A 14173-nucleotide genomic window follows, 5' to 3' on the forward strand; every position below is an offset into this window, starting at 1 on the left:
GCTTCTTGTCCCTCTGGATTGGAGCGTCTGCTAAATGACTCAAATATATTAATCTAAATGCAATCAAGCTTAGTTGGTCAATTAGCTTTTATGTTTATTTCTATTTCATCTCATTCATATCACAGAAAACGCTGGCCTCGTTTTAGATTTGGTTAATTAATTAACACTAGCGGCCATGACTGAATTCAAACGTGGGTTAGTTTCTGTGTGTGGTTTGATGTCGGTGTCTCAGGTGTGTTTTTTGCAAGTAGGAATCAGTTAGACAAGTTATTCTGACAACTGGTGTGCGACCAAGGCAAAATTGGTTTGACATTGGATAGCCTATCTCTGGGGGTAGTTAGGGACCGTCAATAAATTACACAATGTAATTGAGACAATATTTTTATGTTCACATAAAAGTTTATTGCTTGCGTACACAGTTTAGCAGATGTTATACCAGGTGCAGCAAGATGCTTATGTTACTAGCTAGGTGCAGCAAAATTGTCAAACAAGTACACAAAAAAATTGAAATGTAAAATAAATCAAGAAATGTTGGAACAAATCCAATTGACAACCCAAAAAGCATTATAACAGTGACAATATAACAATCTATTCGTATATACATCGGATAGATTTACGCAAGATGTACTAAGAATGATACAGTGTGTACAGCAGTAAATATATTAGAGTGCGCTATCTATGTCAAGATACCAGTATATAAATAGATATGTGGTGTGTATAAACAGTGTAACTAAAATTCAATGAACAGTAGTTGAAATATTAGAATGAGCAATGTTGAGAATACATTATTTAAATATACAGTATAACACCCCATGGTACAGTATATTATAGACACAAACGATAATTTTCTTGCTGGAAAGATGGATAGAAATGTTGCATTCTTCTATAGGGACATGTCGTGTAAGTTTAAAACAGTGACACTTCAATGACAGCGAAAGATTACATATCAGAAGTGCCTTCCCGTTGAATATCAGAGAATGAACAACAATCTTTTCTCTGCTATATTTTACAGAAAATCATGAAGTGAAGCGAATTCATTACATAGGGGTAACAGGCTAAAAGTAGAAACAGAAAATGATGGACAGAATTAGGATTACAGATCATAAGCTGTGTTCAAATACCCATACTAACATACTGTATACTACATACTTAATGAGTGTATATACTACATACTATATACTATTTGTTCATTTTTAGTATACTGTCAATGAACGGTAAACTTTCAGTTGAGAGTACTAGCGCTTCGCCTGTCTACCGGAAGTTGATGCTGTTGCTACGCAACTTCTTGCTACCTTGTAGGCATAACAAATTACTAGCTAGACATCGTACGACTTCATTAACAATGTCTATTAAGAACGCACAATGACTATACCACTTAGCTATGCTAAGAATCACTTGAATAATGAAGTCAATAGGTTGCGTTCGTAAATTCACTCTGGCTATTCTCTCCGGTTTCAGAGTATTCCCGTCTGAGTGTGCCAGAATACAGAATAACTGAAGAATTTACGAACACTCAACACCCATTGAATATGGCCGGTGTCAGTAAACGTCGGCAAAAAAATCATAATTAAATTGTCACCAACGCTCAGGATAACATGAAAACAGCCTAATCAGCTCTGCTAGGGCGTGTAAAATGGTCAGAGTGAGGTGTTCTTTTATTTGTGTCTGGAAGTAGCTAGCATGCTAGCCAATGTTAGCCAGTTAGCTCGGGTGCTTGACTGCCGTTGTGAGGTCAGAACACTCTGATCAACCCTACTCCTCGGCGAGAGTAAGGCATCTAGTGTAGTGTGCGCTCTGAACGCTCCGTGACCGAACCGCTCTGAATTTACGAACACACCTTTAGTAGCCAACTAACGTTTGGTAGCTAGCTAACATACCAGTACATACTGCTGTAATGATATGCTATTCGGTTCGTAAGGATAGTGTAGCTAACAAATTGCTAGCCAACATAACATGTAACTTATCTCATTTGAAAAGGCATTACTTTATTACATTGCAAAAAAATATATATGTTTTTGTTAAAGCAAAGAATTTGTATCCACTCTCATCAGATTTTCTTCAAATCTGAAAATGTTGTGACGCCTCGCCCATTTTATGAAGAATTGCATTATGGGCCCTAAAAGCACAGAAATAGTGTCCACTGCTGATATTCTTTGTATTTTGGTGAATGTAGTACTACATCCGGGAACTTTTGGTCTACTAACTATACCTATGCTATGACCAATAAGCATACTACATACTCAATGTATGTCACAAATAGTGCGGTTAGTATGAGTATTCAAACACAGCTATACTGTCTCATTCAAAGTGAAATATGCAGTATGTCCTCATTGGAAATCTACCAGTTATTATGTACCAAGCTGTTACGCAAACCTGAAACCTAGCCACTCTCTTGTACCTTAGCAGCAGTTGCTAGATGGCTACACACATTTTTAGCTAGCTAGCTAATGCTATATCCCGACAATATTGATGCTCAATATATTTTGTTCTCAGCCATATCTAAGCCATATTTAAAATGTAATTCAGGCCAGATAGCCTACATTATTGAAATTGTATCTATTTATTTAGTTAGTTGCTAGCTAGCCAGGCTCCCGGGTTCACGTCTCGTCCGAGCAGCCTAGATATGGGACAAGTTGGCTAGTTGACCCTCAGCATAATTATCTCAGCCTTATTCACAATTAAATTCAAGGCAGGCATGAACTCAGATTGGCTACAAACATTCATTTTGTCGCATTAACCTCTTTGATCTCTAGGGGCGCTATTTCATTTTTGGATAAAAAACGTTCCCGTTTTAAGCGCAATATTTTGTCACGAAAAGATGCTCGACTATGCATATTCTTGACAGTTTTTGAAAGAAAACACTCTGAAGTTTCAGAATCTGCAAAGATATTGTCTGTAAGTGCCCCAGAACTCATTCTACAGGCGAAACCAAGATGATGCGTCAACCAGGAAATGAGCAGAATTTCTGAAGCTCTGTTTTCCATTGTCTCCTTATATGGCTGTGATTGCGCAAGGAATGAGCCTACACTTTCTGTCGTTCCCCCAAGGTGTTAGCAGCATTGTGACGTATTTGTAGGCATATCATTGGAAGATTGACCATAAGAGACTACATTTTCCAAGTGTCCGCCTGGTGTCCTGCGTGGAATTCGGTGCGCAATTGCCAGCTGCTTGTACTTTTCCATTTGATTGAGGGGAGAAACCATGCTTCCATGAACGATATATCATTGAAGAGATATGTGAAAAACACCTTGAGGATTGATTCTAAACAACGTTTGCCATGTTTTCAGTCGATATTATGGAGTTAATTTGGAAAAAAGTTTGCGTTTTGAGGACTGAATTTCCAGGTTTTTTTGGTAGCCAAATGTGATGTATAAAACGGAGCTATTTCTAATACACAAAGAATCTTTTTGGAAAAACTGAGCATCTGCTATCTAACTGAGAGTATCCTCATTGAAAACATCAGAAGTTCTTCAAAGGTAAATGATTTTATTTGAAGGCTTTTATGTTTTTGTTGAAATGTTGCGTGCTGGATGCTAACGCTAATGCTAACGCTAAATGCTACGCTAGCTAGCTACTTTTACACAAACGATTGTTTTCCTATGGTTGAGAAGCATATTTTGAAAATCTGAGATGACAGTGTTGTTTACAAAAGGCTAAGCTTGAGAGATGGCATATTTATTTCATTTCATTTGCGATTTTCATGAATAGTTAACGTTGCGTTATGGTAATGAGCTTGAGTCTGTATTCACGATCCCAGATCCGGGATGGGGAGATCAGAAAGGTTAAATCGCCCCAAAAATGTGGCAAAGCAATAAACTTTATGTCCTGAATACAAAGCCTTATGTTTGTGTTGCCACAAACACAAAGCATCAGTACCACTCATTTTCAAGCAGGGTAGTGGCTGCATGTTAAGGTATGCTTGTCATCGGCAAGGACCTGGGAGTTTTTTGGGGGATGAAGAGAAATGGAAAAGATCTAAGAATAGGCAAAATCCTATTTAAAAAAAACCTGGGTCAGTCTGCTTACAAATCAAATCATTTGTCACATGTGCCGAATACAACAGGTGAACTGCTTACTTTACAAGCCCTTAACCAACAATGAGGTTCAATAAATAAATATGTACTAAATAAACTAAAGTAAAAAAATATATATATTAATAATAATAATCAAAAATTAACAAAAGAAAATTACATAACAATAACGAGGCTATATACAGGGGGTACCAGTACCGAGTCAATGTGCGGGGATACAAGTTAGGTAATTTGTAAAACGACTATGCATAGTTAATAAACAGCGAGTAGCAGCAGTGTAAAAACAAAGGAGGGGGGGTGGGGGGGGGTCTCATCATTGTTGGTGATCATGCCTACTGCTTTTGTGTTGTCATCAAACGTAATGATGGTCCTTAGCCATGCAGTCATGGGTGAACAGGGAGTACAGGGTGGCACTAAGCACGCGTTGCTGAGAATCAGCATGGAAGATGTGTTGTTGCCTACCCTTACCACCTGGTCGGTGGTCGGTCAAAAACTCCAGGATCCAGTTGCAGAGGGAGGTGTTTAGTCCCAGGTCCTTAGCTTAGTGATGAACTTTGTGGGCACTATGAGCTGTAGTCAAAAAACAGCATTCTCACATAGGTGTTCCTTTTGTCCAGGTGGGAAAGGGTAGTGTGGAGAGCGATTGAGATTGCATCATCTGTGGATCTGTTAGGGCGGTATGCGAATTGGAGTGTGTCTAGGGTTTCAGGGATGGTGTTGTGAGCCATGACCAGCCTTTCGAAATAACTTTATGGCTACCGACGTGAGTGTTCCAGGGAGTTAATCATTTAGGCAGGTTACCTTTGCTTTCTTGGGAACAGGGACTATGGTGGTCTGTTTGAAACATCTAGGTATTACAGACTCAGTCAGCGAGAGGTTGAAAATGTCAGTGAAGACACTTGCCAGTTGGTCTGCGCATGCTTTTGAGTACAAGTCCTGGGTGGTAATCCATCTGGACCCGCAGCTTTGTGAATGTTGACCTGTTTATTTCTTATGTCCCACCTGGCCAACATCCGGTGAAATTGCAGAGCGTGAAATTCAAACTACAGAATTATAAATATTGAACTTTCATAAAATTACAAGTGTAATACATCAAAATAAAGCTTAACTTCTTGTTAATCCAGCAGCTGTGTCAGATTTCAAAAAGGACAGCGCCCCGCATACAAAAGCATGAAAAACAGATTTCAACCAGGCAGGTGCGCCACGAAAGTCAGAAATAGCGATATTATAAATGCCTTACCTTTGATGATCTTCTTCTGTTGACACTCCAAAAGGTCCTTTTGTTCGATAATGTTCTTCTTTATATCCATAAAAACTCAGTTTAGCTGGTGCGCTTCAGTCAATAATCCACCCAGTTTCCCTCCATCAAAATACATACAAAATGAATCCCAAACGTTACTAATAAACTTTTCCAAACAAGTCAAACAACGTTTATAATCAAACCTTAGGTACCCTAATACGTAAATAAACTATCAAATTTAAGACGAGGAATCGATACTGTCTTTACCGGAGAAAAATACCAAAGAATGTGCTCTCTTCCACGTGCTCGGAAACACTACAGCCAAAATGGGAGCCACTTAGAAAAACTTGAATTTCTGGCTCATTTTTCCAAAAACCAGCATGATGACTCTTTCTAAGGACTGTTGACATCTAGTGGAAGCCCTAGGAACTGCAATCTGGGAGGATTTCGCCTTATAATAAAAGGGAGCCATTGAAAACAGTGGTAGGCTGAATTTCTTTTGGGGGGGTTGGGTGGTTTGTAAGATATTACCGTTTTTGAATGTGCCGTTGGTAGGATAGTCTTAATCATATATTGTCCTGTTTATTTTCCAATGATTTCACGTTGGCCAATAATATGGAGGGTAGTGGTGGTTTACCTACTCTTCTGTGAATTCTTACAAGGAACCCCGCCCTTCTCCCCTTTTCCTCAGTCTTTGCGTCCTTTCCTCAGTCCTTTGCGTCAGACTCATTAAAGAAAAAATCTTCGTCCAGTTCAAGTCTGTTCTGATGTCCAGAAGCTTTTTTCGGTCATAAGAGACTGTAGCAGCAACATTACGTACAAAATGAGTTACAAACAATGCAAAATAAAATAACAAAATATTAGTTGATTAGGAGCCCATTAATTATGACACTGGGAGAATTCACCTTTCACTTTGATGAGCATGAGAAAAAACAACAGCGTAGCAGTTCTTGACATATTCAAACCGGTGTGCCTGGCACCTACTTCAACGTCACTTATTTTGTCTTGCCCATTCACCCTCTGAACGGCACACATACACAATCCATGTCCCATGTCTCATTGCTCAAGGCTTAAAAATCCTTCTTTAACCTGTTTCCTCCACTTCATCTACACTTGATTGAATGGATTTGACAAGTGACATCAATAAGGGATCATAGCTTTCACCTGGAGTCACCTGGTCAGTTAATGTCATGGACAACCTCCTCCCTAAGTTTGTTTTATTCACTGCTTTAGCACACTCTGCCAACCGGAAGTCCTAGCCGTGTCTGAATCCTGGCTTAGGAAGACCATCAAAAACCCTGAAATTTCCATCCCTAACTATAACATTTTCTGACAAGATAGAATTGCCAAAGGGGGCGGAGTTGCAATCTACTGCAGAAATAGCATGCAGAGTTCTGTCTTACTATCCAGATCTGTGCCCAAACCATTTGAGATTCTACTTTTAAAAATCCACCTTTCCAGTAACAAGTCTCTCACCGTTGCTGCTTGCTATAGACCACCTTCTGCCCCCAGCTGTGCCCTGGACACCATATGTGAATTGATTGCCCCTCATCTATCTTCAGAGCTCATGCTGTTAAGCTGGGCATGCTTAGCTAACCTCCAGACGAGTTTCAATGCCATACAACTCTCCTTCCGTGGCCTCCAAGTAAAAATTAAATGCATGCTCTTCAACCGATCACTGCCCACACCTGCCTGCACGTCCAGCATCACTACTCTGGAAGGTTCTGACTTAGAATATGTGGACAACTACAAATACCTAGGTGTCTGGTTAGACTGTAAGCTCTCCTTCCAGACTCACATTAAGCATCTCTAATTCAAAATTAAATCTAGAATCGGCTTCCTATTTCGCCACAAAGAATCCTTCACTCATGCTGCCAAACATACCCTTGTAAAACGGACTATCCTACCGATCCTTGACTTCGGCGATGTACTTTACAAAATAGCCTCCAACACTCTTGTAATGGTCCTGTGTGTAGCTGGTGTAGCGAGACAGGCGCAGGACAGCAGATATGAGTAATCAACGGACTTTACTCAAAATATCCAAAATACAAAGCAATATAGCGAGCCCACAATAACAGATTGATGTACAACGAACAATCACTCACAAACAAACATGGGGAACAGAGGGTTAAATAATAAACAAGCAATTGGATGATTGAAACCAGGTGTGTAAGACAAAGACAAAACAAATGGAAAATTAAAAGTGGATCGGCGGTGGCTAGAAGGCCGGTGACGCCGAACGCTGCCCGAACAATGAGAGGGACCGACTTCGGCGGAGTCATGACAACTCTACTCAGCAAATTGGATGCAGTCTATCACAGTGCCATCAGTTTTGTCACCAAAGCCCCATATACTACCCACCACTGCCCCATATACTACCCACCACTGCGACCTGTATGCTCTCGTTGGCTGGCTCTCGTTGGCTCGCCCTCGCTTCATATTCGTCGCCAAACCCACTGGCTCCAGGTCATCTATAAGTCTTTTCTAGGTAAAGCCCCGCCTTATCACAGCTCACTGGTCACCATAGCATCACTCACCCGTAGCACGTGCTGCTGCAGGTATATCTCACTGGTCACCCCAGTATCTTTGGCACCCCTGGTCACCCCAGCTCCTTTGCACCCCAGTGTCTCTACTTGCACACTCATCTTCTGCACATCTTTCACTCCAGTGTTTAATTGCTAAATTGTAATTATTTCACCACTATGGCCTATTTATTGCCTACCTCCCTTATCCTAGCTCATTTGCACACACTGTATGTTGTATCTTTTCTATTGTATCATTGACTGCATGTTTGTTTATTCCATGTGTAACTCTGTGTTGTTGTTTTGTGTCGCACTGCTTTGCTTTATCTTGGCCATGTCGCAGTTGTAAATGAGAACTTGTTCTCAACTAGCCTACCTGGTTAAATAAAGGTGAAATAAAAATATATATATATTTTTTTTAAGTGCAGGGGTTCCTAATGTTTTGTACACTCGGTGTACATGTAGAGTGGGTATAACATCATGTAAACATTATTAAAGTCAGAGACCAGTGGGCAGCAGTCTCTAAGGTGCAGGGTAGAGTACTGGGTGGTAGCCGGCTAGTGACAGTCTCTATGGTTCAGGGCAGGGTACTGGGCTGAAGGTGGATAGTGATGACTGTTTAACAGTCTGATGGCCTGGAGATAGAAGCTGTTTATCAGTCTCTCGGTCCCAGCTTTGATGCACCTATATTGTCTCAGCCTTCTAAATGCTAGAGGGGTGAACAGGCTGTGCTTGGATGGCAGAGGTCCTTGATGATCTTCTTGCCCTGCCTGTGACACCGGGTGTTTTAGATGTCCTGGAGGCTGTGTGTGTGTGTGTGTGTTGTTCACCTTCTCATTAAATGCTTTCAATATTCCTATATGAATTTCTACAATTTATAGTTGGTCTGAGGTTTTTAAGTCATTGAAAGTTATTGGAATTTTAACATATTGTCACATTTATATTGTGTTATTTACTGATGGTCCCTAATTAGCCCCAAAGGGATATCCTATGTCAAACCATATTTACACAGGTATTACGATTGGGTCATGTGCAGCTGCACTTCGAATTGAAAATTACTTGTGTGCTGCTAGTGTGGGCATGAGGGCATAATTGAAATGAACCCAACATTAATTTCTGTTGTTTTGGACGAGACTGACTTAATGACCAAAATTATCCTATTTACACTTTGTAGTCACTTTTGACAGATTAAATGTTTGATGCCACATAGGCTGTTTTCTAAATGAGAAGTTTAGGGGCATTTGCTCTTTTAAACTATCCACGTTTGTAAAACAAAAACTGTTCTCTGAGAGAACTCTGAAGGTTTCATGTTTTACAAAATAAATAGATGAATGTTCTTCTTATGTAAATTGGGGAAATGCAAATGTTTAAGTAGAAGCTAAGCCTTTCTGGGATGTTTTTGGCGGTGGTTTGGCTAGAAAAGCACAGGCTAACGACCTGTTGTGTAATAGCATTGCTTTGTTTGAACAACTTCAAAGGAAGGAGTTTATAAAAAGACAAACATGGCACTGTTTCAGGGCTTTTACTTCTCCTTCATTTTGTAAGCAATACTAGGTAGATATTGTAAATACCCCTGATGCATTTCTGTGTTTTCCAGTCCATAATACACACACTATCACCATCACCACCTACCCCTATTCCTTCTCCTCCTTCTTTTCCACACAATCATCATCACCCTCATCACCATCCGACATGAGTCTGCATCAGAACAGGAGTCCTGGTTGTCATAGTAACCAGTCTGTCCCGGTCTCCTATGCTCACCTGTGAGGTAGATTGTAGTTATGTATGTGTCTTGTTACCTAACACTCTGATTGGAGCATTGTGAACAGACAGCCTTGAAGTTCAACATTCTCTCTCTTTCTCTGGGGATGTGGAGAGGGAGGGAGAAGAGAGAAAGACTCTGGTTGCCATAGCAAAGCTCTCCCAGAGACTCTGAGAAAGAGAGAGCTCAGAGGAGTTCTGTTGGCAGTCACAGAACCAGCACTTGGTCTGGTGAGATACATGGTGTGCAGGCTTTAGTTCCAGCCTAGCACTAATCTCCTTTGGCAGCCTTTTAACATAATAATGTTACATATCTAGCACATTTATTTATTTATTTAAACAAACCTTTATTTAACTAGGCAAGTCAGTTAAGAACAAATTCTTATTTTCAATGACGGCCTAGGAACAGTGGGTTAACTGCCTTGTTCAGGGGCAGAATGAGAGTTTTTTTTACCTGCTCGGCGATTCAATCTTGCAACCTTTCCGTTACTAGTCCAACGCTCTAACCACTAGGCTACCTGCCGCCCCAATCGTGTATCCTAAGGTCAACAACAGATTGCCAGGACAACCCCACTTGCCCTTCTGATGACCCTCAGAGGTTAGAGGTCAGGGTGCGGCCACTCATCTAATAGAACTCATTGTAGTCTAACAGGGGTTGGTATTGTGGTGTTAATTGTAATTAACCATTTCAAGCCATTTCCAGGGCCAAATTCCAAAACCAGTTCTCACATGATGGGTGTAACAGTGCAGACTGTGAAATGTAAATGGCGTCATTGTAAATATTAATTTGTTCTTAACTTACTTGCCTAGTTAAATAAAGGCACAAAATGAATAAAAATAGGCCCGGTTTCCCGGACACAGATTAAGCCTAGTTTAGTGCTGAAAAACCTGACCAATGGAGATTCTCAGTTGAAATAGCTTTTTAGTCCAAGACTAGGCATAGCCTGTGTCTGGGTAACCAGCCCATAGTGCTATAATGGCCTTTTACCTTGAACACCAGACAGCAGGTTAACCAAGGTACACAAATTGGCACACACATACACATATTTATAGTGCTGGCTATGATACAGGTAGTAAGTTCCCCAGTATAATGCTCCTCTCCTCTTCAGGTCAGGAAAAGTTGCCACCAGGTGACTACTCATCTCTATTTATCCTCCTCTTTCCTCCCTTCCTCTTGCCTCCCTGCCTCTCCTCTCTCTGTGTCTGAGACCTCTGTGTCTATGTGTCTCAGAATAGGTTTCACAATAAGTGTAAAGCAATAGCATGAAGATAAATTATTACCTGGGTTGATTGAATAGGGTCATATACACTTTTCTTTTTATTTATACAGGTGATCTCAATGAAATTGAAAATATGATTGTTCACTTACTGTTGAATGTTTGACCTCCATCTCTTGCTCTCCCTCGGTCTCTATCACCCTCTCTCCCTTTCTCTCCCCATCCACTTTCCTCCCCCTTACCCCTCTCAGGTGAAGTCTCTAACTCTGTTTGTGACCCACTACCCACCTCTGTGTGAGCTGGAGAAGGTGTATCCTCTGCATGTAGGCAACTTCCACATGGCCTTCCTCCTCAATGAACCAGACATCGCCACAGACGGTATGCTGGTGGTGTGTGTGTGTTTATGTGTGTACATGCTTGTGGGTCTTTCTATAAACAAGGGCACCCGTGAGGATTTCCTACACTTGACAACGTATTACAGCTGTTATAAGTCATTGATAATAATCTGGCAACATTTTTTTGTTTAGTCCTTTCTCATGGTTGGTGTCTTGACGGATTTGTCCAGAATCGTGTGACATAAAACATACATTGTCTGTCTTTGCATTTATGGCAAGTTGTCATTATGTTGTATATTAAGCATTAATAAATTAGACATTGAACTTGAACCCTGTAAGAATCCTGGGTCTAGCTGTCGGACAGTTGTTTTTGTATAAAGATCTCAGAAATGCAGTGTAACTACGTAACATTTTGTGTCTACTTATCTTACAGCGTGAAAACAGTTTTCATGGGCATACAAATCCCCCAAAATGTATGCGATTTGCTAAATCGAATGCTTCTAACAGAGTCACGTTATCGTGATACTTACAACTTAAATCGATACAGTCATTAACGTGGCTCTTCAATAGTTATGCATAATACTTGTTGGATGCGTATTTAGAGTTGTTTAATTACGGCGTGATATTTTCACATCATCGTCTGATCCAGGAAATAATTTTCCGAATGACAGTCAGTTGTTGTGCATGCAATGCAACAACATCCCAAGTGCTGGAAAAAAAAGCTGTTTAAGGAATGTCCAGAGTATTTTGTTGTCATTAGTTACGCCGGTGTAACGATCGTCGGTGGAAGAAGCTGAGGACCAAAGCGCAGCGTGGTACTTGTTCATATTATTTATTTAAACTGAACAAGATCAAACAAAGAAACAAAAAGCACAACCGAAACAGCTCCGTCAGGTGCAAAACACACTAAACAGAAAGTATAACCACCCACAAAACACAATAGAAAACAGGCTACCTAAATATGGCTCCCAATCAGAGACAATGACTGACACTTGCCTCTGATTGAGAACCATACTAGGCCAAACACATAGAAATATAGCAACAGAACAAAACATAGAAAAACAACTTAGAATGCCCACCCCAACTCACGCCCTGACCAACTAAAATAAAGACATAAAAAAGGAACTAAGGTCAGAACGTGACAGTACCCCCCCCCCCCAAAGGTGCGGACTCTGGCCGCAAAACCTGAACCTATAGGGGAGGGTCTGGGTGGGCATTTACCATGGTGGCGGTTCTGGAGCGGGACGTGGACCCCACTCCACCATAGTCTCATCCCACTTACAGTGCCTTGCGAAAGTATTCGGCCCCCTTGAACTTTGCGACCTTTTGCCACATTTCAGGCTTCAAACATAAAGATATAAAACTGTATTTTTTTGTGAAGAATCAACAACAAGTGGGACACAATCATGAAGTGGAACGACATTTATTGGATATTTCAAACTTTTTTAACAAATCCAAAAATGAAAAATTGGGCGTGGATCATTCAGAGATCCTCACTGAACTTCTGGAGAGAGTTTGCTGCGCTGAAAGTAAAGGGGCTGAATAATTTTGCACGCCCAATTTTTCAGTTTTTGATTTGTTAAAAAAGTTTGAAATATCCAATAAATGTCGTTCCACTTCATGATTGTGTCCCACTTGTTGTTGATTCTCCACAAAAAAATACAGTTTTATATCTTTATGTTTGAAGCCTGAAATGTGGCAAAAGGTCGCAACGTTCAAGGGGGCCGAATACTTTCGCAAGGCACTGTATGTGGCACCTTATGAGTGGCGACCCTCGCCACCGACCCCGGTTTGGGGACCCTAGCAACGGGTCCCGAATGGACGGGAGATTCCGGCAGCACCGGACAGGCGAGAGACTCCGGCAGCTCCGGAGTGAAAGGCAATTCCGGCAGCGCCGGAGTGACGGGCGATTCCGGCAGCACCGGAGTAACGGACGGCTCTGGCAGCTCCTGACTGACTGGAGGCTCTGGTAGCTCCTGACTGGCGGGCGACTCTGGCAGCTCTGGTCAGGCAGGCGACTCTGGCAGCTCAGGACAGACGGAAGACTCTGGCAGCTCAGGACAGACGGGAGACTGTATAGGCAGCGCTGGACAGGTGGGAGCACCTGTAGGGAGGAGACGGAGAGACAGCCTGGTGCGGGGGGATGCCACCTGAGGGCTGGTGCGTGGAGGAGGCACCGGATAGACCGGACCATGGAGGCGCACTTGAGGTCTCGAGCACCGAGCCTGCACAACCCTACCTGGTTGGATACTCCCCGTAGCCAGGGAAAAACAACATAGAATGCCCACCCCAACTCACGCCCTGACCAACTAAAATAGAGACATAAAAAAGTAACTAAGGTCAGAACGTGACAGCCGGTGAAGACAATGGGCTTGGATCCACGTTGGCTCTAATATCCCTAGTGAATTGATGTTGATCATCTTGTTGTCTGCTTGATTTGGGCTCCCAGGTGGCACAGTGGTCTAAGCCACTGCATCTTAGTGCAAGAGTACAGTACCTGCAGTACCTGGTTCAAAACCAGGCTACATCACATCCGGACTTGATTGGGAGTCCCATAGGGCGGCGCTTGATTGGCCCAGAGTCATCTGGGTTTGCCCGGGGTAGGCCGTCATTGCAAATAAGAATTTGTTCTTAACTGACTTGCCTAGTTAAATAAAGGTTAAATAAAATAAAAATGTCTCATTATGGGTAAGGTGTCTCATTAGATGTAACAGAAAGTATCAAGGTAATGGTTTTATCTTTTCATATGTTTTTATGCCTTGGATTGAACACATTCTACTGTGCGCAATTGTGTAGGATAGACTATTGTGCAACACCCAACGAGATTCCTATGAATTGATCTGTATAAGTATAACAAATTACATAGGGCTTATTCACAATATGATCTGGTATTGAAATAACATGACAAATACATTTTGGTTTACATGTTACACCTGCAATTTTAAACAATACAAGGGGCTTGAAGTAACCTACTTGAATATGGGGCTCAGAAATGTAAGTACTGGAATGAGCCTACCTTTAAAATCAGACATTTCCTCAATTTGGTGCTTGAAAAGTCATTGTAATT

At 41.4% G+C, this 14173-nt stretch overlaps 1 protein-coding gene across 5 annotated transcripts in view; it reads left to right on the forward strand.

The window, feature by feature from the left end:
- Nucleotides 1-14173, forward strand: part of msh3 (mutS homolog 3 (E. coli)) — a 134028-nt gene that overhangs the window by 96880 nt on the left and 22975 nt on the right. For 4 of the 5 annotated variants that reach the window (XM_036980257.1, XM_021606650.2, XM_021606651.2 and 1 more), the window contains one exon: nt 11023-11149. The exons of the other annotated variant lie outside the window; for it this stretch is intronic. In XM_036980257.1, coding sequence (XP_036836152.1) covers nt 11023-11149 — 127 coding nt within the window. The remainder of the gene's footprint in view (nt 1-11022; nt 11150-14173) is intronic. 5 annotated transcript variants of the gene reach the window in all.

This window comes from Oncorhynchus mykiss, chromosome 6 (genome assembly GCF_013265735.2).
Source record: "Oncorhynchus mykiss isolate Arlee chromosome 6, USDA_OmykA_1.1, whole genome shotgun sequence".
Taxonomy (NCBI): domain Eukaryota; kingdom Metazoa; phylum Chordata; class Actinopteri; order Salmoniformes; family Salmonidae; genus Oncorhynchus; species Oncorhynchus mykiss.